Source organism: Balaenoptera borealis (genome assembly GCF_965194805.1).
Source record: "Balaenoptera borealis genome assembly, chromosome: 7".
Lineage (NCBI taxonomy): Eukaryota > Metazoa > Chordata > Mammalia > Artiodactyla > Balaenopteridae > Balaenoptera > Balaenoptera borealis.
Window position 1 is genome coordinate 92,939,364 of NC_138864.1, and position 27,213 is coordinate 92,966,576.

General features: G+C 36.9%; 2 protein-coding genes across 2 annotated transcripts; both read left to right on the plus strand.

The window, feature by feature from the left end:
- Positions 1-419: 419 nt before the first annotated feature.
- Positions 420-578, plus strand: LOC309632513 (uncharacterized protein; the record flags this gene model as incomplete). The annotated part of the gene is made up of 1 exon (XM_082400184.1): positions 420-578. The coding sequence occupies one exon, from the start codon at positions 420-422 to the stop codon at positions 576-578; it is 159 nt and encodes a 52-aa protein (XP_082256310.1).
- Positions 574-25,731, plus strand: IFRD1 (interferon related developmental regulator 1). The gene is made up of 12 exons (XM_082400098.1): positions 574-712; positions 5,754-5,858; positions 6,002-6,086; positions 6,851-6,975; positions 8,779-8,936; positions 11,627-11,677; positions 11,760-11,938; positions 12,028-12,136; positions 21,785-21,919; positions 22,420-22,548; positions 23,002-23,097; positions 24,963-25,731. The coding sequence occupies exons 1-12, from the start codon at positions 622-624 to the stop codon at positions 25,050-25,052; spliced, it is 1,353 nt and encodes a 450-aa protein (XP_082256224.1). The 5' UTR covers positions 574-621; the 3' UTR covers positions 25,053-25,731.
- Positions 25,732-27,213: the final 1,482 nt, after the last annotated feature.

The following is a 27,213-nucleotide window of genomic DNA, read 5'->3' on the forward strand; positions in this document are numbered from 1 at the left end:
CAATCCCAGTTGGAAGCGGGTTGTCGTCATTTGGCATGCTCCTCACTGGCTACCACCTCCGTCAATTCCAAGGCGGGACCACGGGGAGGCAGGGGAAGGGTCTCGAGAAACGAAGCAAGCGCGTAGAAAAGCCCGTTGGGAGGAGCTGGGAGCCGGCTCCCCAGGGCTGACTACATTTCCCAGAATTCAAGACGGCAATGAAGACCGGCTCCCTGCCCGCCGCTGGAAGACTTGCGGCATGGGATCGGTAGTCAGCATGCTTCGGCCGCCCTAAGTCCGCCTCTGGTGGGGAGGTCTATAGGGATTGGCTAGTGAGAGTTCGAGTCCCGCCCACGTATGGTGACGACAGGCGGCGGTCTTGCTACTTAAGGCGTCGTGGCCTCGCCTGCCCCGCCTTAGCTTCCGCGCTAGAGAGAAACATGTATCGTTTCCGATCACAGCTCTTCACGGGGATTTCTGCTGCCGCCACCGCCCACTCTTACCCGCGCCGCTTCTCGCCTCTGTTGTTAGTCGAAAACTCGCCTCTCAGCCGCCCGCCGCACAGACGCACGAGTAAAAAGTGCAGCTCCATCGGCTGATCTTCGCTAAGCTCCGAGTTTAGGCGGCACCGGGCGTCCCACGATGCCGAAGAATAAGAAGCGGAACACTCCCCATCGCGGTGGCAGTGGTGGCGGCGGCTCAGGGGCAGCTGCAGCGACGGCGGCGACAGCAGGTAGGAGGATATGCCCGCCGCCGGCATCCCAGTTGCCGGCCAGGCTGGCAAGTCTCTTAACCTTGGGTACCGTGGGAGGTGTAGTTCTTTTCCTCTAGACGTTTGCGTCGGCGGGGCACCTGCCGTGGCCGGCGAACTACACTTCCCAGCGTGCCCCGGTGGCCGTACCTCGCGCGATTTGGATCTGGCATGCGAGCCAAACTCGGGCACCGGCCGTGGAGGCTGGGAGGGGCGAATGGGTCCTTGGGTCTGGGAAGGGGTTGGCATCGGGGGTGACCGGGAGCTGGCAGGAGAGGAACTGTTCTCAGAGGCAGGTGCTGGCTCTCTAGAGCTCTCCTTGACGGAGGGTGGGTCCGGGCTCGGAGTTCCGTCCATGCTGTCACTGGTCACCTTTGACCACCCGGCTCCAACATGGAGTTCTCGGGAATGCTAAACGTCCGGCGGGTTTGGACTGGCTCTTGCGTCACGCGGCCTGGGCCTTACGTGGTGGGGCTTGGTGACGCAGAGGCGCCCATGTGGTATCCCGTTCCGCTGCCTTCTTGCGCATCCCGCGTGTCCACCAGGCCTGGCGGAGGCGTCGGAGGCTGGGGGCCACTGTCCCAGAGTAGGCTCTGCTCCTGTCCCTATCTGGCACCCGCACAAATCCCGAGCCCCCAGCCCTCCTGCAACCAGTCGAGGCGACTTCCTACTCCCCGGGGCAGAAAGTGCGTTCTCCTTTGTGCTGTATTCTATAGGTTCTCTGATGGGAGCCCGGGATAGGCGGGAATGGTGAGGAGCTCAGATTGCAATTGGCCAAAAGTTTAGGGTTTTTTTGTCTCCTCTTTGAAAAAAAGTTGAAGCTTTTCCTGGATGGGTAGGTGCTTAACTGAATTAATGATTCTTTACTCCTAACTATACGGCTAAGAGAAAAGGACTTAAAGCAGAAAGCCCTACGAGACCCAGCATACTGAAAGCTAGTGTTAAACTGGGTAAAATCAGCACATTTAATAATTGCTTTGTTGAAACTTTGAAATTAAATGTTGGAATATCCTCAGATGTTATCACATCGGAACTACTACCAGCCATATATACTTGTCAACACAGTTGCCACTTTGACCCTCAGAATGATATGCCTTTGTTCTTTAGCAAGTAAATAGGCCAATTTTCTTGTTAAAGATGATTGGAAGCTGGTATTTTAAAAGCTTTCCTATAGGATTTATAGCAGCACGATAACTTTGTGATCATGTATTAAATATTTAATAATTGACAAGAATGAATTATTATAAATGTAGTTTTTTCCCTTTTCTTTATATCGCTCTTTATTTTCATTGAATGCTCTCGGTGTTCATGAAGTTCATTCTTGATCAAGATATAAAATACATAGTTTGTTGTGGCATCTAGTTGCTCTGTGTGAATTGAGGATACATACCTCTCTACCTTTCTGCTTCAGCTTTCCTCATCTGAAGTAAACATTTAAATTCTGTCTAGAAGGTCCGTATTAATTTTATTCTTCTTTAAGTTTACCTTTTGTTGATGGAACAAATGATGGAGATGCAGCAAGCTAAAGTCATTTTGAAAATGGTAATGATGTTACTAATGGCTTCCTTGAATCACAAACAAACCTTTATTCCCTTCTGGAGCTTTTCCTGTCCAGCCTCCTTCCTTCCTGGTACTTAGAGAATAATATCAGGAGGCAGTGGGGGATTGCCTTTCAGATTTTACCGTGAGGTTCATTGGTGACCTTTCATCATCAGGAAAAGAATTCTTTGATTAGTTTATAAAACTATACATGCTTTGACTATCTTTGGAAGTTTACACTAGAACTTATTAACTGTGCTTGCCTCTGATTGGGCCTGGGGGGTGAGCTTTACTTTTTGAAAAGCTTCATTTGGTTCTCTGTGAATATTACTTAACTCAAATAAATAAATGAATAAATAATAGTTGAGTAGAAGAGGTGGAAAATTGTCACAAACTTGTACTTAAAAGTCACTTATCTTACTGGTATTTTTAAGTGACATCTAGAAGAAATGGGATTCAAATGAGATCTTCCCATATACAGCCGAAAGATAACCAACTTCTCTCTATCACTTTGGGTTTCCCATTTAAATTCTCTGCTTTTTAAGTTAGTGGACAGGTCTAGGAAACTAATAAAATTGACCTTTTGTTCAAGTGTGCTTATTTTTCGTGGCACTTAATTTGAAGAGGGCATTTTTAAGAAAGAACAAAACTTTGTTAATACGTAAGCCCTCTAAGAAATAAGGACTTTATGTGTCTAAGTGCCACCTCATTAATGGTACTTAGGATCACAAGGTGGGTGAGTGTGACCTAGATATCAGACAGTTATACAGGATTTTTTTCCTCGGTTTTTTTTTTTTTTTTAATCTCTTTTTCCCTTGAGCCTTGGGAAATCATTGAAACTTAGAGAAGGGAGCTATGTAAGACCTGGATAGGAAACTCTTCTTGACAGTTTAAAAATAGGCTGAATATGAAAAATAAAAAACGTAAATTGATTTGTGAATAAATGTTAGTAAAAGTTAAGTAGATGACTCAACTGTTGGCATGACTTCGAATCATGAAAACACATGAAGGTAGATCCAGAAATAGAGTATAATGTCATAGGTCTTTGTTTGTTTATTCCTGTCCTAAGCACTATGATTAAGAAGTTTTGGGATCTTGGTTTCATTGTTTATTCTTTATGCCTCACTACTTTGATTGGCACACTTTATTCTCTTTCAGATAGCTGGCAGATTTGAAGGCCACTTGCTTCCTGTGTTGATTTAAAAATCTGCTAAAGTCTCACCTCTGTTTTGATTAAAAAAAAAGACAACCCCCATTTTAAAAAAAAACAAAAAAACCAGCAACAGGCTTAGTTAAACTTAGAGAATTTTTGAAAAGCTTATCTTATGATATAGTAAATGATACAGATTTCTTGAATATAGAGACCTAAGTGAATACAATCTTAGGTTTGTATTGTATCCTTGTACCTAAGGATACAATTTTAGCTACAATCTTTGATTCGAGCTCAGAGGTAAATCAGTTGACTCAAGTCACTTCTGGGGCAGAATTTGGGACTTATTTTAACTCAGTGCTCAATGTAATTGATGACTAGGTAATCTTTTTATTAATGCAAAATTCCCACAAAACAAAAGTGACTAGAAATGACAGTGACCAGGAATGTACATTTACTCCTTAAGTTAATGAAGGTGAGAGATTCTAGCTTAAAAAAAAAGATTTTTTTTTAAATCAGTCATCAGTTTTATACACATCACTGTATACATGTCAATCCCGATTGCCCAATTCAGCACACCACCATCCCCACCCCAAAAAAAAGATTTTAATTTTTTAGTAATAACGCTCATATTTTAAAACTGTTGGATTTGTTAGAACCTTTCTTTTAAAGGTAATTTATCTATCAGGCTTTTATCTATCTTTTTATGCTACATCAAATACCAAAACTTTTTTTTTCATATTAGTTCTTAAATCTTGGCTCTTTATTGCTGGAAAATACTCACACAAACTTTAAAAGGGCACTATCAATTTTCCCAAGGAAGTGACAGAAGTGTCAGCACTTGTGACTAGGAACAAATGTTCATGTGTGCACCCATCGTAGTAGGAAAGTCATCATCCAAATTCGTCACTAGTCACCACAGTAAAGTGGGTTTTTAAAATACTGTAGTCACTTTTGAAATCGGCATGTGAAAAAAGTCAAATCTTAAACATTGCTCATTTAAATAATTCAAAATCTTTGAAGCAAAGTCCCAGTTTTAAACACACCATGTCTACAGTCTTGATCAGCTTGCAGCTTGCCCATAGTTCTTTACTTGCAAAAATGAGGCAATTCTGTAAAGACTCTCAAATTGATGCCTTCTATCTCCAGTGGACATGGCCCTGTGAAGTCCACCATAGAGTACTGTCCAAGAGAAAGGAGGACCTCTGTGCAGTGCTTGAGGACCATTTAAGTGGTCCTCACTTAAGAAGCCCTGCCTCTTAAGTGATTCACACGCTAGTTCACACGACTTCTCAGCTCTTCCGACTTCCATGACTCAGGAACAAAAATCCTGTAGTTCACTGCACTGGGAATCACCCAAATAGCCCGTCAGAGCTCTTTATAATTTCATACACATCTCATCAGCACTGTAGTTCTTTAGTGATCAATTACTTCATCCAATTCCTATCATTACTTTCTATGCCATTTTGGATCCACTTGTCAACATCCCCGTCCAAAACTTCAATTTTAAGCCTTTTTTGACCCTCTCAATTCAAGTTGTCTTTAAAACTACCATCCCTTAACTTCTTAAATTCCCCTTCACATAAGACGTGTGTAACCTAAAAACTAACCCATTCACCAGTTAATGTTTCCTAAGCCCAGTTATTCTCATTGGAACATATATTCGTCTTATTCTTATGGTGGTCTGTTTTCATTGTCGTCATGATTTGAAGTAGTTTTTTCATCTGTAATACCACTTTTTGTATCACCAAAAACCGGTGCTGCATGTTAGATGATTGATACATTTCTGAAGTTGATGTATATTGTAAACAGTTGGTGCTCTGAAATACATATTAGGTGAATTGACTTATGTTAGGAATTTAAGTGTATTCTTTTGTAAAAAATCATCTCATAAATAAGTTTGGGTTTTTTTTTTTTTTTTTTTTTTTTTAATTTATTTATTTATTTAGTTTTTTTTGGCTGTGTTGGGTCTTCGTTTCTGTGCGAGGGCTTTCTCTAGTTGCGGCAAGCGGGGGGCCACTCTTCATCGCGGTGCGCGGGCCTCTCACTATCGTGGCCTCTCTTGTTGCGGAGCACAGGCTCCAGACACACAGGCTCAGTAGTTGTGGCTCACGGGCCCAGCTGCTCCGCGGCATGTGGGATCTTCCCAGACCAGGGCTCGAACCCGTGTCCCCTGCATTGTCAGGCGGATTCTCAACCACTGCACCACCAGGGAAGCCCCCAAGTTTGGGTTTTTATTACTGGATTTTTCGTAAGTAAATTTTAAAATCCCAAGTTAAGTATTTGCATATATGACAACAAAATCACTTACCTTCACCGTCTTTTACCTATTAGGTGGCCAGCATCGAAATGTTCAACCTTTTAGTGATGAGGATGCATCGATTGAAACAATGAGCCATTGCAGTGGTTACAGTGATCCTTCCAGTTTTGCTGAAGATGGTATGAGTTTTCAGTTAAGATTTGCAACGTTAGATAAAAGGATGATTTAGGTGGAGGAATTCTTGTAGCTAAGTATACTATTACCACTCCCTATCTGCTTTTTTCTATTTAAATTACAGTGGTTGGTTTTTATTATTCCTTAGGACCAGACGTCCTCGATGAGGAAGGATCTCAAGAAGACTTAGAGTATAAGTTGAAGGGATTCATTGACCTGACCCTGGATAAGAGGTAGGAATTATTGGAAACTCTTTTCTTCTGGGTGATTTCCGTCAGCCACCTTTTATTTAAAATATGTGCAGTTCTTTCATTTAACATTATGTTTTTCTAAAGCTCGATTTGTTTACTTTGTATATTTTAGTGTTTCTTATTCCTTTGGACTTTTAATGTATCAGTAGATAGGAGCATGCCACTAGAATTTAGATTAATAGCCTAAGATTAGTCGTTGTTCAGCATAAGAGCACATAACTGTATTTGATAATTGAAGTGGATTTGTTGAATTAAAAGTTAATCTTCAACTAGAAAGTATAACTAAACTTCAAAAAGTATCAAAGCTAAGTTTTCTTACTTAACAGTAGCTCTAGAACCAACTTAAAACAAATGGAATTAAAAAGCCCAGAAGATTCAAACAAGAACTCTAGACTTCTGTAGTGTTAAAAAAAGTGTGAGTTTACCTGAATATGTAATGTAGGAGAACATGTCTTATACATTGAAACTATAAAATTCTATGTGGTCGTTTAACATTGTGGTTATTAAACTAATAAACAGAAAACATTATGATACAGAGTAGCTTAAAATCTTTTGTGTAATAAGGTGAGTTGTAGATGAAAATTAAATTATTATTGAAAAACTGTGAGAGCTTGATGAAGATTAGATTTTAAATAATCTATAAATAGAAAAAGTTGAGAGGGAAATAAGGTAAGTTTTTAAAAGTCTCATTGACCGATGGTATACTCCAACTGGATATCCTTTCTCTTACGTTTTGTTTTAAATAGTGCGAAGACAAGGCAGGCAGCTCTTGAAGGTATTAAAAATGTACTGGCTTCAAAGATGCTTTATGAATTTATTCTGGAAAGAAGAATGACTTTAACTGATAGCATTGAACGCTGCCTGAAAAAAGGTAATGTCCATATTTTTGAGTCATAGTCACAGAACTAAAAAGGAATTTGCTACCTTCTGTGCAGTAATATTTGTTAATAGCACTTAGAAGTCTGGCTCACTCTTATAACTTTGTAATTGGCAGGGAATATGCCAGGCTTGTTAGAACTCAAAATCAAACTTGTTAGCTTCGTTTTGTTTATGTAATAAACAGTTCGAAACTAGGAAGGATTGGGGTGGATTATCAACTTTAGTTGTATCAGAAGAGGTGTTTGCCATTCTTTTGTATATAAGAAAGACTTGAAACCATGTGTCAGATGTCAACAAAAAGTATTATTTATAAGCCATCCTACTTCATTTTTCTAAAATTAAAAAAGTATCATAATTATCTACCTCATTTTCTTATTTAAAACATCAATCATACCTGTCAATGACATCATTTCAGGATATCCCTTGGAATATTTGAATTCTAGAACTTTGTAATGGAGATTCTGGAATTCATATTATGATCATAGAACTTTTATGATCATAGAACTTTTAAGAATGAAGAGAGACCTTAAAGATTAAGTCTAGTATTATCAAACTTTCAATTTTAGGAACTGCCAGATTTAAAAAGATTTGGGGCTGCCAGCTTAATTATTTTGCCAAGTAAGAACATTATGAAAATAATTAGCTTCAACTATCATTATCACTTTATCAACAAAATATTTCTAGCACCAAAAGTGTAGGAAGCACACATGTTCCTTTAAATCGAATGTGCTTAGCTTTATGTTCTTATTCTCATTTTGCTTCAGGTGAAAGCTTTGTCAAGAATGGGTGTTTGGAAACCTTTGATCTAATCCACCTCTCACTGTATAGGAAAAAGAAAGGCCTAGGAAAACAGGAGACTGGTCTAAAGTTATATACTTTGTTACTGGTATAGTTGATAACAGAGCCAACTTTTTTGAGATATTACAATGGCTTTGTTAAAAGTGTTTACACTGAAACTGTATCCACAAGGTAGTTGGACTAGGTGACCTTTAAAAATTTCTTAAAACCTGCATAAACATTTAACTTATCAGATAATAACTTAAGTTCAAAATTTGCCCAAATCCTTTGGTGTATACAGTTCTCAAGAGTTAACTTACATTTACCTTTATATTAACGTATTTTCTATAGTTTTAAAGAATCCCTTATTTTTTTAATATTTTTATTTTTATTTTTTGGCCGTACCATGCAGCTTGTGGGATTTTTAGTTCCCTGACCAGGGATGGAACCTGAGCCCTCGGCAACGAGAGCTCGGAGTCCTAACCACTGGACCACCAGGAAATTCCCAAGAATCCCTTATTTTTTAATCCCTTATTTATTTAAAAAAAAAAAAAAACACTGGTGGAGGAAGCCCTGAAAGTTTAGTTTACCTCTTGGGCTGTGTACATCTGAAATGCTTGTCAGATTAATTCAAGGGCTACTTGAGTACATGAGTACATGAAGGATTTGGAAAGTCAGATCAGCTTGAAATGCATTATTTGGCTGAACTGTTACAGTAGTCCCTTAAAATTGGTGTTAATCTCCATTTCACAGATGAGGAAATGTTTTGAGAATAAGAGTAATTGGTTGAAGATCATTTGGCTAATACGTGGTAGATCTAGGATTTGAGTGAGGTCTGTTTCCAGAGTTTGAGCTCTTTAACCTCACTAGATTTATAGCTCATGTCAAAGCCTTGAGCATATTACGATTTTCATAATTGGTAGATGCTATTTTGAAATTGAACAAATTTGGGAGATTGCTGCCTTCATAAGTCTATTGAAAATGATTTGTCATAGTTGCATTGTGGCTTCTTTTATAGGTAAAGGTGATGAGCAGCGTGCAGCCGCAGCATTAGCATCTGTTCTTTGTATTCAGTTGGGCCCTGGAATTGAAAGTGAAGAGGTTTTAAAGACTCTTGGACCAATCCTGAAGAAAATAATTTGTGATGGAGCAGCTAGTATCCAGGCTAGGCAAACTGTAAGTATAGGATTTTTAAATTTATAGATCTGTCTAGGCATGACAGCCAGACCTTGTGATGAATGATCTAGGAAAATAGCATCTTTAAAAAATATAGCAGGTTTTTTATTAACATTTTATTCTCATTTGTCCCTTTGTTTTTTGAATTTTATTTTTTAAATTTATTTATACAGCAGGTTCTCATAAGTTCTCTATTTTATCCATATTTGTGTGTATATGTCAATCCCAATCTCCCAGTTCATCCCACCACCACCCCCATTTGTCTTTAATTTTAGTGAGCAGGCTCAATATGACAATTGCACTCTTAAATTTTCTGAGACTCAACAGAGCATCCCATATAGAGAAGATTTCTACATCTTTGAAATTGAACATCATTTGCCGATATGAAATACAGTGCTACGTTGAGTTATTTAGGATGATCCAGTTTTTATTGGAGCTGAAAGAAATGGTCTAGACAATGTTTATTGTGTGGTTATTTTTTAATTCTAAGAAATGTAATAGAGTGGTTTTTTAAAAAAAATTCTGGCTGTTGTGGCCTAAAAGTCCTTATGAGAGAGCTGAATGCTATAGTTACACAGGTGGATTTGGTAGATGTAGGAAACTCTGAAACTCTGACTTGTGAAATATTCATCTGGTTTTTGGGGTTTGGAAAAGCTTTCATTCTCTAATTGATACATACCACTTGCAATACTTCAGACTGTGGGTTTTGGGGGTTTTGTTTTTGTTTTTGGTTGTTGGTTTTTGGTGTGCTAATAAGTGATTTAAATGATCACATGAACATGTTTTGCTTTATTCACAGAAACATGAGTTGGTTGTAGTGGATTTAGAAAGTGGATTTGAATCTTAATGGATTTTAAGATTTGAATGTTATGGATCTTAAGAATCTTAAGAGTCTTAATAGATCTTAAAAATTTAATTTTAGTGGATTTGAATCTTAAGCTGTTTTCCTAACAAGAGAACCAGTTTAAGTTTAAAACTTTTTAATACTGATTATTCAAATTAGCTTCCTCTTTAGTATTACTTACGGTAAATGACATTAATCTTTGTATCAGATAAACCCTGAAGTCTTAGTGGCTTAATAAAAGTTTACTTCTTGTTCATATCACTGCCCAGTCAAGTCAGCAGCGTCCCTACGCATCCATCCTGCAGCTCTGCCCTACCTATAGGTCCTTTCAGATGGCAACTATGGCAGCTAGATGGGGAAAGCTAGAGGACAGAGACACATCGCTTCTGCCAAGAGTTCCTTGGTTTACCAACTGTATGGATGCTGGGAATAGTCTAGCTCTTTCTCCCAGAGGCAAAGGAATAGGAGTTCAGTGACTTTATAGGAATCTCTGCCCCCCAATAGTTAGTAATCCTAAGATATTTAATCACGCTTTTGCTCTTTACCTTTCTGTTCTTCCTTTTTGTGTAGTTTCATGCAACTTTTAAACTGTGCAGGAGTATAGGGGTATTTGAAATGTTTGACAGAAAACACTATTGATTAGATATTTGAGGTGATCACTTAATTTTGGTTGCATGTGAGTTTGTTGTGGTCATCTAAAGGCCCTTTCTTCATCCTTCTCACTCTTGCTGTGAATTAAAATTAAAAAAAAAAAACTAACATTCTTCTGCATATTAGCCGAAGGAATCTTTATTAAATGGAGGCAGTCCTAATTTTTAATCTGCCATTTCTCATAGTAATCAGAAGGAGAGATGTGGCCTTGCTTCTGCTGCTTACTTAGGGGAAGCGATGATAGATTGAAATTTTTCTTTGCTAAGAATAATGTGTAGGCTACTTTTGAATTTTAACAATGTCCAATTTTTACCAGGATAAACTAATGAAAATAAAATAGTGACACCAAGCAGAGTAATATTACAAGTGTCCTCATATTATTGGAACAGAACTAGCTGAAACCTGGGCATATGAATGATGACTTTAAAGACTTAAGCTTTAAGCTTTAATGGTACTTGGAACAACATGAGGGAATTTTAGTGATAACATATGGGGAAAAGGGAAATGAAGAATAATAAAGCCTTACGGATTTCAAATTCTGTTTTTATATGATTAATTTGTTAGAGCAGTGTTCTGAGAATTCATGGCTCCTATTTGTGTTGCAGGTAGATTGTATATAGATATTCTGAATCTGTTTTATTAGGTAAGCTTTGCCTTGGTGATCTTGGACTGTGTACTCACTTGTTTAGCATCTCTCCCCCAAAAAATAAACAATTATAGGATTCCCACCCTCTTTTCAACATATTCCAAAATAAGTAAAATCTGAGTTAATGAGATCCTTCTTTAAGTCGGAAGTTTGAGGACAGCTATTTAAATTTTTTGAGATTTGTGTTTTAAAGGTTTTTAATAGAGTAGGTTTCTTTATCTCAAATGTCCACACTTCATCTCTGTCTTTGAGTTGGAGTTGAAGTTTGAAATGATCTGCTAGATTAATGAAGGAAAATCTGAGAGAAATGGAGTAACTTTCCTAAAGTCGTACTCTGAGTTTAGTAGCAGACCTTAGTGGGTTTTAGCCAAAACCCACTTCCCTTAACTTTTGACCTTATATTCTTTCTTTCTTTTTAATACTGTACTTGGGACCTAATGTAGTCATGTAGTTGAGAAATTTTTCACATTGAATTATAAAAGCAGGAAGATGTAGAATTAATAAGAAAATGGCAAACATTAATGTCTGTTTTTGTTTTGCTTTTTTTAGTGTGCAACTTGCTTTGGTGTTTGCTGTTTTATTGCCACAGATGACATTACTGTAAGTAGACAACCTTTTGAATCCAGTTGTTTGCACATTTCTCATTTAAGATGGTATCTTATTTCCTGTTCTTATAAATTAGGAGCTGTATTCAACTCTGCAGTGTTTGGAAAATATCTTCACCAAGTCCTATCTCAAAGAGAAAGACACTAATGTTGTCTGCAGCACCCCTACTTCAGCGCTTCATATCAGCTCGCTTCTCGTGTGGACATTATTACTGACCATCTGCCCAATCAATGAGGTGAAGAAAAAGCTTGAGGTGTATGTATTTTTAGTTTCTTATTTTATAAAATCAACATTTATTGACATAATCAGTTGTGTTCACATAATAATGACTGACTGTTTTCTAGGCATTTCCATAAACTTCCAAGCCTCCTCTCTTCTGATGATGTAAACATGAGAATAGCTGCTGGTGAATCTCTGGCACTTCTGTTTGAATTGGCCAGAGGAATAGAGAGTGTAAGTATCTGATAGGTAAAACAAAAACCTTGCATCACAAGGACCATTATTTCATCATAATCCTCACAATTAAGAAGTGGATGATAACTTTAGAGCATGGCCCACTGAGAACCTAGTGGTTGATCGTCCTGCTTCTTGGCAGCAGTGATGTAATACTTTTAAGAGCATAAACCAATAGGGGTTGGTAGAGCAATATTTAAGTGTAGTTCATTATACTTAATTGTTGCTGCCTACAGAACTGAAGTTTAGGTATACTCTTATTACTTATGGAGAGAGTTGTCCCATATAGTCTTTTGGATCTGCTTGGATTTCTCAGACATCAGACACATTAAGGTAATTCATGCATGGATGCTTTATAATAAATGTTGGACAGATGGATGAAATATTAAGTCAGCATAGGTTTGGGGTTAAGTCAGATGAGTTTAGTTACTGTTATGTTTAACTTTTAAGCCAAAGATGGAAATAAACATGGCCCTTTAGTCTGGGACATGTGCTTTGCAGTTCTCTACCACTGTCAACTCATAGTTGTTTTTTTTTTTAAACCACTGTTTGGCTTTTGAAGGTATTTGAGTTTGTGATAGGTGACCAATAGGTGTTCCACCATCCTGATGGTATTCCAAGTTTAGCACTGAAAAGTCCTGTGTTCTAGGAAACCCTTTGTCTTAGGCTATATGGGACATTTGGTCACCCTGGTTTGTGACCTCTATTGTGAATCTTGGGTTACCTACTAGCTGCTTCTTAATTTAAGGAGAAAGACTATTTCTGGAATGAAACTTTGTCTGCAATTAAAGAACTTATTTAACAGTGGATAATTCTAAATAAGATTAATACATGTTCTGGGTTGCCTTGCTTATTCACATTCCATTCTAGGCCTGTGTTTCGTTGCCCCCCCCATCCCTCCTTACTTTGAAAGAGAGCAGGTACGAGGTAAAAGTAAGTTATTAATGCTGTCAGTAGCTAATGAGTCTCCTTATGTGAGAAATTGGAGGACTGAAGTTTAGCAATCCATTTAATTTTATTGAGCTAGTTAATGGCTCCTTAACCTCAAGGCACAGAAGCCAGATGCCCCCGTTTTTAATCTTGTATTCCTCTACTGACTAGAAATGGTAATTTCTTTTCTTTTTCCTTTGAAATGCATCTTAAAAGTGAACTAATGATGCAGTTTAAAGTATATGTGTTGAATTTGCTTAAATTTGCATAAATGTAAATATATTACTACCTACATATCTTATGTTCTCTGACTTAATAAATAATATGTGATAGCCAGGAGAACTCATCCAGATGTATTTAATTTGACTGAAGTCCTTGTCAAAGACAAAAATGAACTGGGTTATAAAACAGAACCTAGCGTTTTGTTTGCTTTTTTTTTTTTTTTTTGGAATTTTAGAATTTTATTCATTTTTTATGCAGCAGGTTCTTATTAGTCATCCATTTTATACACATCAGTGTATACATGTCAATCCCAGTCTCCCAGTTCATCACACCACCCCCCCCACCACCTGCCGCTTTCCCCCCTTGGTGTCCATATGTTTGTTCTCTACTTCTGTGTCTCAATTTCTGCCCTGCAAACCGGTTCATCTGTACCATTTTTCTACATATATGCGTTAATATACGATATTTGTTTTTCTCTTTCTGACTTACTTCACTCTGTATGACAGTCTCTAGATCCATCCACGTCTCTACAAATGACCCAATTTCGTTCCGTTTTATGGCTGAGTAATATTCCATTGTATATATGGAATATATAACTGGGTTATAAAACAGAACCTAGTGTTTTGTTTGCTTTTTTTTTTTTTTTTTTTGCAGTAGGAATTTTATTTTGAATTTTTTGAGGAACATCCATACTATTTTCCAAAGTACCTGCACCAATTTACATTCCCACCAACAGTGCACAAGTGTTCCCTTTTCTCCACATCCTCACCAGTATTTGTTATCTCTTGTCTTTTCGATGACAGCTATCCTAATAGGTGTGAGGTGATTCCTCATTGTGATTTTTATTTTTTTAACATCTTTATTAGAGTATAATTGCTTTACAATGGTGTGTCAGTTTCTGCTTTATAACAAAGTGAATCAGTTATACATATACATATGTCCCCATATCTCTTCCCTCTTGCATCTCCCTCTGTCCCACCCTCCCTATCCCACCCCTCTAGGTGGTCACAAAGCACCGAGCTGATCTCCCTGTGCTATGTGGCTGCTTCCCACTAGCTCTATTTTACGTTTGGTGGTGTATATATGTCCATGCCACTCTCTCACTTTGTCCCAGCTTACCCTTCCCCCTCCCTGTACCCTCAAGTCCATTCTCTAGTAGGTGTGCATCTATATTCCCATCTTGCCCCTAGGTTCTTCATGACCATTTTCCTTTTTTTTTTTTTTTTAGATTCCATATACATGTTAGCATACGGTATCTGTTTTTCTCTTTCTGACTTACTTCACTCTGTATGACCGTCTCTAGGTCCATCCACCTCACTACAAATAACTCAGTTTTGTTCCTTTTTATGGCTGAGTAATATTCCACTGTATATATATGTGCCACATCTTCTTTATCCATTCATCTGTTGATGGACACTTAGGTTGCTTCCATGTCCTGGCTATTGTAAATAGAGCTGCAATGAACATTGTGGTACATGACTCTTTTTGAATTATGGTTTTCTCAGGGTATATGCCCAGTAGTGGGATTGCTGGGTCGTATGGTAGTTATGTTTTTAGTTTTTTAAGGAACCTCCATACTGTTCTTCACAGTGGCTGTATCAATTTACATTCCCACCAACAGTGCAAGAGGGTTCCCTTTTCTCCACACCCTCTCCAGCATTTATTGTTTGTAGATGTTTTGATGATGGCCATTCTGACCGGTGTGAGATGATATCTTATTGTAGCTTTGATTTGCATTTCTCTAATGATTAATAATGTTGAGCATTCTTTCATGTGTTTGTTGGCAATCTGTATATCTTCTTTGGAGAAATGTCTATTTAGATCTTCTGCCCATTTATGGATTGGGTTGTTTGTTTTTTTGATATTGAGCTGCATGCGTGGCTTGTATGTTTTGGAGATTAATCCTTTGTCAGTTGCTTCCTTTGCAAGTATTTTCTTCCATTCTGAAGGTTGTCTTTTCATCTTGTTTATGGTTTCCTTTGCTGTGCAAAAGCTTTGAAGTTTCATTAGGTCCCATTTGTTTATTTTTGTTTTTATTTCCATTTCTCTAGGAGCTGGGTCAAAAAGGATCTTGCTGTGATTTATGTCATAGAGTGTTCTGCCTATGTTTTCCTCTAAGAGTTTGATGGTGTCTGGCCTTACATTTAGGTCTTTAATCCATTTTGAGTTTATTTTTGTGTATGGTGTTAGGAAGTGTTCTAATTTCATTCTTTTACATGTAGCTGTCCAGTTTTCCCAGCACCACTTATTGAAGAGGCTGTCTTTTCTCCACTGTATATTCTTGCCTCCTTTATCAAAGATAAGGTGACCATATGTGCGTGGGTTTATCTCTGGGCTTTCTATCCTGTTCCATTGATCTGTATTTCTGTTTTTGTGCCAGTACCATACTGTCTTGATTACTTTAGCTTTGTAGTGTAGTCTGAAGTCAGGGAGCCTGATTCCTCCAGCTCCTTTTTTCTCTCTCAAGATTGCTTTGGCTATTCGGGGTCTTTTGTGTTTCCATACAAATTGTGAAATTTTTTGTTGTAATGCCATTGGTAGTTTGATAGGGATTGCATTGAATCTGTAGATTGCTTTGGGTAGTAGAGTCACTTTCACAATGTTGATTCTTCCAATCCAAGAGCATGGTATATATCTCTCCATCTATTTGTATCATCTTTAATTTCTTTCATCAGTGTCTTATAATTTTCTGCATACAGGTCTTTTGTCTCCTTAGGTAGGTTTATTCCTAGGTATTTTATTCTTTTTGTTGCAATGGTAAATGGGAGTGTTTTCTTAATTTTACTTTCAGATTTTTCATCGTTAGTGTTTAGGAATGCAAGAGATTTCTGTGCATTAATTTTGTATCCTGCTACTTTACCAAATTCATTGATTAGCTCTAGTATTCTGGTAGCATCTTTAGGATTCTCTGTGTATAGTATCATGTCATCTGCAAACAGTGACAGCTTTACTTCTTCTTTTCCGATTTGGATTTTATTTCCTTTTTTTCTCTGATCGCTGTGGCTAACACTTCCAAAACTATGTTGAATAATAGTGGTGAGAGTGGGCAACCTTGTCTTGTTCCTGATCTTAGTGGAAATGGTTTTGGTTTTTCACCATTGAGGATGATGCTGGCTGTGGGTTTGTCATATATGGCCTTTATTATGTTGAGGAAAGTTCCCTCTCTGCCTACTTTCTGGAGGGTTTTTATCATAAATGGTGTTGAATTTTGTCGAAAGCTTTCTCTGCGTCTATTGAGATGATCATATGGTTTTTCTCCTTCAATTTGTTAATATGGTGTATCACGTTGATTGATTTGCGTATATTGAAGAATCCTTGCACTCCTGGGATAAACCCCACTTGATCATAGTGTATGATCCTTTTAATGTGCTGTTGGATTCTGTTTGCTAGTATTTTGTTGAGGATTTTTGCGTCTGTGTTCATCAGTGATACTGGCCTGTAGTTTTCTTTCTTCGTGACATCTTTGTCTGGTTTTGGTATCAGAGTGATGGTGGCCTCGTAGAATGAGTTTGGGAGTGTTCCTCCCTCTGCTATATTTTGGAAGAGTTTGAGAAGGATAGGTGTTAGCTCTTCTCTAAATGTTTGATAGAATTCTCCTGTGAAGCCATCTGGTCCTGGGCTTTTGTTTGTTGGAAGATTTTTAACCACAGTTTCAATTTCAGTGCTTGTGATTGGTCTGTTCATATTTTCTATTCCTGGTTCAGTCTCGGAAGGTTGTGCATTTTTAAGCATTTGTCCATTTCTTCCAGATTGTCCATTTTATTGGCATATAGTTGCTTGTAGTAATCTCTTGTGATCCTTTGTATTTCTGCAGTGTCAGTTGTTACTTCTCCTTTTTCATTTCTAATTCTATTTGAGTCTTCTCTCTGTTTTTCTTGATAAGTCTGGCTAATGGTTTATCAATTTTGTTTATCTTCTCAAAGAACCAGCTTTTAGTTTTATTGAACTCAGCTATCGTTTCCTTCATTTCTTTTTCATTTATTTCTGATCTCATCTTTATGATTAAAAATATGGAACACTTCACGAATTTGCGTGTCATCCTTGCGCAGGGGCCATGCTAATCTTCTCTGTATCGTTCCAATTTTAGTATATGTGCTGCCGAAGCGAGCACTCTTTGCTATTTTTGTTAGGTTTTTTGAAAGGAGGGGAGTGTCTGGTGGTGGGTTAGTGTAGTTACAAGGTGTTCAAAAAGTTAGTTAAACCATAGGTTGATTTAAATTAGGTTTTTGTAGCACATTTGTGGCATCAAATTATTCAGAGCCTTTTGCTAACATTAATTATTTTGTGTTATTATTAACCTGGAAATCTAGCAATGTGATGAAATCAGCCTGGGAGACTTAGTAAAAAACTCTCTGAAGAGCTGGGTTTTAGGTTGGGTTTTAAAGAATGAGTTGGTGAAATACTAGTAATAGCTATTTGTTCAAAGTTGATATGAAGAATTAGTAATCCTTCGTTTGTGAGAGCTCCCTTAGTTTACTTTGTGTGTCTGCCATGTAACCAAGCAGGTAAAGAGTGTACTTAGGAGCTGCTCTGCCTGGGTTCAAATTCTGTCTTCCACCCTTATTAGCTGGATGATGTTGGGCAACTTCTCTATGCCTCAGTGTCCATATCTTTACAATGGAGATAATAATAGTCACTACCTAATACGGTTCTTGGGAACACATGCCAAGTACAGTGTAAGTGGTAGCAGTTCCTGCACTATTAAATGAATCAGGTATTACCTCCCTCTTACTAATACTCTAGTAGTGGCCTTTTAGGAGCTCTCTAGGGTAACTTAAACTAAGACAAGGGCTATTTAGTGAGTGGAATTATAGATCTGAGGGCCTTGTGATACGCTGATTCAGGAAAATATACCAAAATATAGTATAGTCAGACCTTCCCTAATCTTCCCTGCTCTATCCCCCACCTAAGCTGACAGGGGAAGTGCTTCAGGACGGAGAGACAGAGCGGAAACAAAGAAAAGAAAATCTGAAGACTCACAACACACTCCCCAGGCCTTAATCACTTAGATTTTATATTTCCAGAAAGGACAACCCCACGTGCTTCTCATTTCTTGCCTTTGTTTATAGGATAACTGACTCATGTAAAAATGTCTCCATACTCTGATGGAGACATTCTGCCTCAGTTAGCAGGGAATGAAAAGAATAAAAGTCTTTGTAGTTGAGTAGAGTCAGATAAAACCATTCTAGAAATAGTAGTCAGCGCTTTGCAGTGAAGTGGGGAGAGATCAAATTCTGTTTTAATGTTAGGCTTCCCTATGATTATTTTTTAACACGTAGGACAGCTGTGCAAGATCCAGCTTATTTCATTTTGTTTACAGTCAGTGCTCCAGTGACTTCTGTATAGAAATACTAGATTGGGGGATGATTTTTGTGACCTTAAGCATCTCGTCCTGTGTATTTAAACTCTTCTAAAAGTTTTCTGTGGTTTCATTTCATTCTAACGCCACTCAGCTTTTGAAACCATTTAACTTACAGTTGTTTTAGTATGAAATAATTATCTTTAGCTGACCTGTTTGAAGCATTTATATTGTTAGACTGAAACAGGCTATATCATAAAAGAGCTGTAGCATAATGGATGTTTATGTACTGTGTTTTATATATTTTTAGAATATATAAATATATTTTACTTAGGCCTTAAATAAACCTGTGAGATGTGGGTGGTATTAACTATCCCCCTGAGACACAGTTTGCTAATGTAATTATGCCCAAGGTTATATATGTCTAAGTAATGGATGTTTGTGATTCAAACATAGATGTTCTGACTGCAAAACCTGTTTTGTATGACAATAAACTTCCTCATATAGCTGTAATTATTACACTGATTTTTTAAAAGTCCAATTCTATGTAAATTCCTCTAAATCTAGAATATTGATATAATAGTTCATGCTTCATAATTTATTGGGCAAATTTATATTTCCTGTCTTATTTAATCCTTAAAACTATCATGTGGTGGGAGGGTGGATATTTTCATTTTACAGGTGATGAAACAGATTCGTAATTTTTAAAACTTGATGTAGTGAGTAGTAGGCTTGAGGTTCTGAAAAGTAGGACTTTTGACCCCGTTGTGTGGCAATGACTATGCAATTTTCTTTTCATTATTGATAGGAGTTAGGTATTTGTCCCTCTAGGAGCCCATTTTTCATTTGTCCCTGAGTGTAGAGTTTTACTATGCAGTTATCCCAAACTTCAGTAAATTGGCTTTTGGATGCTGTTTATGGACTATTTTTGTTATATTTTATGTTTTCTTTCTTTTTAAAGCACAGGCACTTTATGGAGACATTTCCCTACACTACTTAATATTTATTTTCACAAGTATTATATTCAACTCAGTGGTTCAGACTCTGTAAACTAGATTGAGTTTTATTGATTGCTAAGATTATTTACCGTGGGGTTTCTCAACTTCAGCACTGTTGATATGTTGGGCTGGATAATTTTTGTTGTTGGAGGGGGCGCTGTCTTGTACATTTTAGGATGTTTAGCAGCTTCCCTAGCTTCCACTCATTAGAGGCCAGTAGCACCTCCTGGCAGATGATGATAACCAAAAACGTCTTTAGACATGGCCAGATGTATGCTGGGAGGTGAGATTGTTGAGACCACTAGCAGTAGTTCCCAGTTCTTAGAACAAATTAAGGTAATGCATAGAGTCTTGTTAATTTTTGGTGTATTCTCCCATATATGTATTTTTAAATCTTCCATAAATTTTCTTTTTGAGAATATACAAAAGAACAAGTAGTCAGTGAAATGAGTAGAGAACGTCTAGTCCCTGAAATGTATTTGTTTCTAGCAGTAAAATGATTCCCATTTTGTTATGATGGAATCAAATTTTTTGGAATTTAAATGTACAGATCAAAGTATCGTTGGACTGTTTTAATAACATCTTATCAGCTTTGGTACCTGCTTTTCTAGATGAAAGTCTTCTTGACAGGTGTTATTTCCAGCTAACTCAGACATAGAAAGTTGAATCAGAACATTTGAAGAAAACATTTGTTAGAACAGTTAAGAGTGTACAATCTCTAAAATACTGGCAATGAGAAAAATACTTTAAATTAAGAATATCCGTGTTAATTTCAAGCTTATTTTCCATGAGTGTAATAATTTTTTTCATTTTAGACATTAAAAGAAATTATATTTTTTGAGATTGAACAATTATGTATACAGTGTGAAGAATGCCTACAATAAGAGCTGCTTGTTTTATTTTTTTATTTTTTTATTTTTGGCTGCATTGGGTCTTCGTTGCTGCATGTGGGCTTTCTCTAGTTTCGGCGGGCGGGGGCTCCTCTTGGTTGTGGTGCGCGGGCTTCTCATTGCAGTGGCTTCTCGTTGCGGAGCACGAGCTGTAGGTGCACGGGCTTTAGTAGGTGTAGCACGTGGGCTCAGTAGTTGTGGCATGCGGGCCCCAGAGCGCACGGGCTCTAGGGTGTGCGGGCTTCAGTAGTTGTGGTGTGCACGCTCAGTAGTTGTGGCTCTCGGGCTCTAGAGCACAGGCTCAGTAGTTGTGGTGCATGGGCTTAGTTGCACCATGGCATGAGGGATCTTCCCGGACCAGGAATCGAACCTGTATCCCCTGCATTGGCAAGCGGACTGTTACCCACTGCGCCACCAGGGAAGTCTGAGCTGCTTGTTTTAATAGAATAAGTTAAGTGATTGTTACCACCAATGCAAAAAATGTTAAATAGGCATTAATAACTAGAACTGGAGATGGGTCACCTTCTGGCTTCCATGAGTGTCTGCTCTAGTTTTTGGTCAGCTTAAGAACTTGGAATCATCTTTTAGTTTAATGTGGTTGTAAAATTTAATCAGGGAGTGAAAACACCCAAAATAAAGAGACTTTCAAAGTATAGCCACTTAAACTGTAAAAAGGAAGCCCATAGTCAACTTATGGTCATAGCAAATAGTAATACATTTTGTGGCTTCCCTCCAAAAGGGATTAAAATATCTTCCTTTCTTAAATAATTTAATCACTTGAGTTGTGCACCTGATGTAAATACTTGGTTGCTTATTTGAAATATGGCCAATAAATTAGAAATTAGGTGCTTTAAAAAGCATTACTGATAGCTTGCCCTTTTGGAATAAGAATATTTGGAATTCTGGGAATATGTGCTTTGGGGACTAGGGAGCCAGGGGGTAGAAGCTGTATTGGTTTATGTGTATCTGACTATCACTGAACTTGGAAATCCCAGTAATGTCTTGAATACAGTAGGAACACAGTAAGCATTGGTTGAATGCATGTGGTTATACTTGGAAGAGGAATGTTCATTGTTTGGTGGTAGTGTATCATCTTGTAGGCAACATTTCTGGATTAAATTTTTGCAGGACAATAAGTGTTTATGTGTGTATCTGTGCCAAGATCTCTAAATAGCTCAAAGATTTGCGTTGCTCTGTGTAACCCTGTTGGATATTTCCAAGGTGGACTGTTTTTTGTTAACTCTAGAAGAGTTTGGGGGGAAAGAAACAACAAACCACAAACAAAATCAAATTTTTTTTTTCTGACCAGGACTTTTTTTACGAAGACATGGAGTCTTTGACTCAGATGCTTAGGGCTTTGGCTACAGATGGAAATAAGCACCGGGCCAAAGTGGACAAGAGAAAGCAGCGGTCGGTGTTCAGAGACATCCTGAGGGCGGTAGAGGTAGGCCACTTAATGCTGTAATAGGTACTCCTTGATGGTTGGTCTGTAAACCCTATTTATCTTCCCTTCCTTTCCTAGATTTCTGCTTCCCCCAATTTCACCACTGGCTTGTGAGGATATCTTGTCTTTCTGACTCGTCCTGTAACCTCCCCTCCCTCCGCCCCTGCCAATCCTAGACCAGTACAAATATCTGACTTTTTCACCAAGTTTGTTGAGTGCTTTTGAAACTTAAAAACATTCACAACGAGGTGGTTTTGCCGTTAATATTTATCCAGACTTAGTTGTGTCTTCAAGTCTACCACAACTAGGCAAATTCTACACCCTTATATGTGGGATAGTACTTCCACTTTCTAGTCTATTCATATTTCAGGGATGGAGGTATCAGTTTAAACCATAGTGTTCATTTCAACATATATATGTCTGTTTAGAAATTGTGTTTATGTAGGATCTCTTTAGATCATTTTGGTTCCTCTTATAATTTTTGTTCTTCTCTTGGCCAGGAACGGGATTTTCCAACAGAAACTGTTAAATTTGGTCCTGAACGCATGTATATTGATTGCTGGGTCAAAAAACATACATATGACACCTTTAAGGAGGTTCTTGGATCAGGGATGCAGTACCACTTGCAGGTGAGTGGGTGACATCCTTTCTGTATGTTTGCTTTTAAATTAAGGAGGAGTTTTAAATCTACCTTACTTAACTGGCTTTTGAAGTTAGTTTCAATATACAGAATGTTTTCAGCATATGATATGCAAAATAGCAAATTTATTTTTGAAAGTTAAATTGAATAAATATGAAATTCTTCTGTTTGTTTTTGTATTGTGTAAGCCTAGTGGAGCATCTATATAGCTGTTGAAACACTTGATATCTTTGTAGGAAAGCAGATAGTTTGACATAGCTTTCTTGAATTCAAGACATTGGAAAACAATTTGGTCTTATGAGAAACAGAAAGAAAATAAGTGACTTACGTTCATATTTATAAGCTCTACATAACTTCTGTTAACCAGATTTCACTTTATGTAGTTAAAAAAAAAGAGCTGATATTTAATACTGAGCTTTACTACCTTTCTCTTTTATTTAAGTCAAATGAATTCCTTCGCAATGTTTTTGAACTTGGACCCCCAGTGATGCTTGATGCTGCAACACTTAAAACAATGAAGATTTCTCGTTTTGAAAGGGTAGGTTTGGTTTTGTTTTCAATAGAACTAAATTCACAGAAGAAAAGTGGAGCCAAAGCTTTGATTCTGCCAGGTGATAGATATTTAGCTATGTCTGTGAGATTTTAGTTCTCATGATGTTTCGGACACAGAATAGCTGGACTAAAAGTATAGAAACTTCACTGCATTTAGAGTATGGAGGGTTATGATGAAATATTTTTATCCATAATCCTATTAACATAGAAGCTATTTTCATTTTTTGTTTCCTTTTGCTCTATGAATTTTATATATTTAAGGATAAATATTTACACAGTGCTTCTTTCATATCAGATAACTGAGCCTACACTTAGTAAGTACCAGATTCATTTTACAAATGAGGAAACAAATGTGTTCAGAGAGTTTGTAACATTAAATAGTGGTTAATATTATTTTTATTTAACATTTCAAAAACCCTTATATTTTTATTTTTTTTACTAAGGTAAAATTCACATAACATAAACTATTTTACACTGTACAGTTTAGTGGCATTTAGTACACTTACAGTGTTGCACAGCTGTCACCACTATCTAGTTTCCAAACATTTTCACCACCTCAGAAGGAACCTTATGTCCATTAAGTATTCATTCTCCGTTCCCCTCCCCTCTTCTCCCCACCAGCTGCTGACAGTCACTAATGTGCATTCTGTCTCTATGGATTTACCTATTTCTGGATATTTCATATACATAGAATCATATAATGTGACCTTTTGTGACTGGTTTTTTTCATTTAGCATAATGTTGCCAAGGTTCATCCATGTTGTAGCATGTCATTACTTCAGTCCTTTTTGTGGCCAAGTAATCCTTCATTGTGTGGATATGCCACATGTTTATCTGTTCATTAGTTGGTGGACATTTGGCTTGTTTCCACTTTTTGGCCCTTTTAAATCGTGCTGCTATGAACATATATGTACAAGTTTTTGTTAGAGCACCTGTTTTTGATTCTTTTAGGTGTATAACTAGGAGTGGAGTTGCTTGGTCATGTGGTAATTCTGTGTTTAACTTTTTAAGGAACCACCAAACTGTTTTCTACAGTGACTGTAGTGCATTTTGCATTCCCACTAGCAGTATAAGAGTTCAAATTTTGACATCCCTACCAACACTTTTTTAGTTTTATTTTTGTTTTAAATTATAGCCATCCTAGTGGGTCTGAATTGTTTAATTGTATATTATAAAGAATCTTTACATTTAATCATTTTGATGGTCATATAATTGATTGTTGGGTATTTTAAAACTGTTTTTAATAAATACTAATATTTTCACATAATTTCTCTTTTGAATTATTTCTTGGAAGAAATCCTTGCATGGGACTACAGGGCTTGATTATGATTTTTTGATATGCATTGCCAAATTACCTTCCAAAATAATTCTATCATTTTTAATTATTTTCAGTGGTGAATGAAAGCATGTAGCGATTACACACATATTTGACAGCATTGGGTTTTATAATTTAAGAAATTTGTTAGTTTGAATGAAACCTTATGATATTTTCCCTTATTATTTTAATTAACAGCAAATTTGAGTATTTTGTCCACATTAATTCATGATTTGTCTTTTCCTTGATCAGAATAAATGTTTATATACTTTTTAAAATTTTTTTGGCTGGAATTTTCTTGGTATTTTATTTTACATGTTTGACTATTTTTTTTGATACAGAATAGCCATGAACTATAATGTGTTAATTTTCCCCCTCATTTTTTGTGTCTGTCTTATAAACATTTAAAATATTTCTAGAGTCAAATTAGTTCATTTCTTTCCTTTGTGATTTTTTTATTTATCTTTTTTTTTTAACTTTATAAGAATATCTGAAGCCTTAGTGGCTCACCTGTATTTTCCTTTTCTTCATTTCAGCATTTATATAATTCTGCCGCCTTCAAAGCTCGAACAAAAGCTCGAAGCAAATGTCGAGATAAGAGAGCAGATGTTGGAGAATTCTTCTAGGTTTTTAGCATTTGAAGACCACTTTCTAAGTTCCCCCTTTTTTTTTTTTTTAATAATTTCTAATGTATTTAAACTCTAGAGACAGTTTTTTATCTTGGGTCAACAGATAGCTTTTGTAGTAGGGGTTATATTATAATTTAAAGTATAGCATTGCAAATGGTGAGTTCTGGTTATTGAATATTCTCTGTATATATAATCAGTAAACATGAATAAAGTGTTTGTAGTGTGTGGTCATTTTCTATTTATGAAGAGAGCAAAAATATAGTATTTCACTTGATTTCATGATGAGAAAAACTATTAGCTGAGGTTAAATTTCTTACGCTGTGGTTGTCAGAAATATTGATTATAATGATATAGATATACAAGGTATTTAACTTAAGATCTTAGACAGATGAGTTCTGGATACAATTTTGGGAGCTAGATCTTCTGGAAAAGCTGCTATTATTTTCAATTTAAAATGGAACCTAATAATTTTGTCAGTGGGATCAACAAAGGGAATTATACCGTGAGACCTGACAGCTGCACTTACAGGCCATTCAGTCCATCTGTTATTCATAATGAATTTGTATATGCCAGAAAATTTGCTAACCTTGACCTCTGAGGGCAGTAACACTAATTTTATCTGCTGTGTAAGACCTTGTGCTCTTTAATTTGAAATAAAGATCTTTTCACACTAAAAGTGCTTCTTTTTTAATAGAAGAAAACATTTATGGGTTTCAAGTTCAAGTTCAAAATGATGAAATGGGGTAGGGAGAGAGTGAAACAGAACTTGCCTTGTATATTTGGAAACATGAAAATAAATGAAAAAATGTAGCAATATATCATTGGCTTTCCAACTATTAAGACTATTGCTGCTTGGTTGCCCATGAGGTGATTTTTTTACTTTATGGGAAGTTGTAAGCATTTTGACAATGCATTAGGGTTTTGTTATTATTAAACTTTATATTAAAATTACATTGCACAAGTAATACCTGCCGTTTAGAATTCATAGATTGATTTCTTTATATTAATGCAGAAAATAGTGATAAGAGGGGTGGGGAAGCATGTAGATAAGGACCAAAATAGAGGTATTTTTTCTAAACTAGCATCCCTCTGCCACATCTTCAACCTCTCCTGGAAGGTCTGATGTGCCCCCTTCATTGAAAATCATTGGCCAGCCTGTGCAACCACTGTTGCTTCTAGGAGTATGAGTTCCATCCCTCAGAAACGGTGCAATGGAAAACAGACTTGTAATCTCGAACCTGGCGTTGTGTGTTGTCACCTCTATATTCCAAGTAGGTTAGAACCATGGAGAAGAGATTGCAAGTAATATTTTTTTCTAAATTTTCAATTCATATATGTATATTTTAAAATATTAATGAATTTTTATTAAAGTGATGTATATACATAGTATAATAGTATTTCAAGGCTTATAAGGAAGTTAGCTCCCTGTGCCATCCTTTCCCATTTCTCAGGAGGCATTTCATTCCAGCCTTTATAGTTTTTTTCCTAGCACCTTGGTTTCAGATTTCTAAGTAGTATGCTTACACAGCTATTTCTTTATTCGATAGGCGAAGATTTCTGCCTTTTTACTTTTCCCTTCTCCCATTTTTTTTTTGTTTTTTGATTTTTGTTTGGTTAAATCAGCATCGTTTGCATTATAGTGACCATATTTCTATTCATCTCTGAACTAGATGGTTTACTATGCTTACATTTCCATTCTCATAGGACATCTTGTCTTGGTTTTACACACACATCGCTAACTTTTCCAAAATAGTCCCAAGTAAATTTGTAAAATTCTTCTTTAATCTATCTTCCACATGGTCAAAGCCCAACAGAGTACTTGTTTCAGTCTAGACTAACTTCTCTCTCATCTTAGTATACAGCTGTTTCCTGAGACTTCGTCATCCTGGGATTTGTTTTCCTCTTGCCAGTTGGATTACACATCTGGACGCCCTGTCTTCGTTATTAGGTTACTTTCCTGTTAAAGTGGAACACTTCCTTCAGTAACTTCTGGAAATGAGTGTGTGGGAGGTCAGTTATTTTGGGACTTTAAATGTCTGACAGATACTTTGGCTTGGTATATAAAATTCTAGGTAGAAAACCAAATTCAGGATTTTGAAGGCATTGCTCTATTCTAATTAAAGTGTTGCTGCGATATCTGATGGGATTTTAATTTCTG

Bases quoted from the DNA above. Each gene is read 5' to 3' on its own strand.
- IFRD1 (XM_082400098.1), top strand. From the start codon at position 622: ATGCCGAAGAATAAGAAGCGGAACACTCCCCATCGCGGTGGCAGTGGT. The intron at 5,859-6,001 runs GTATGAGTTTTC...ATTATTCCTTAG, and splicing joins TTCCAGTTTTGCTGAAGATG to GACCAGACGTCCTCGATGAG. The intron at 6,976-8,778 runs GTAATGTCCATA...CTTCTTTTATAG, and splicing joins TGAACGCTGCCTGAAAAAAG to GTAAAGGTGATGAGCAGCGT.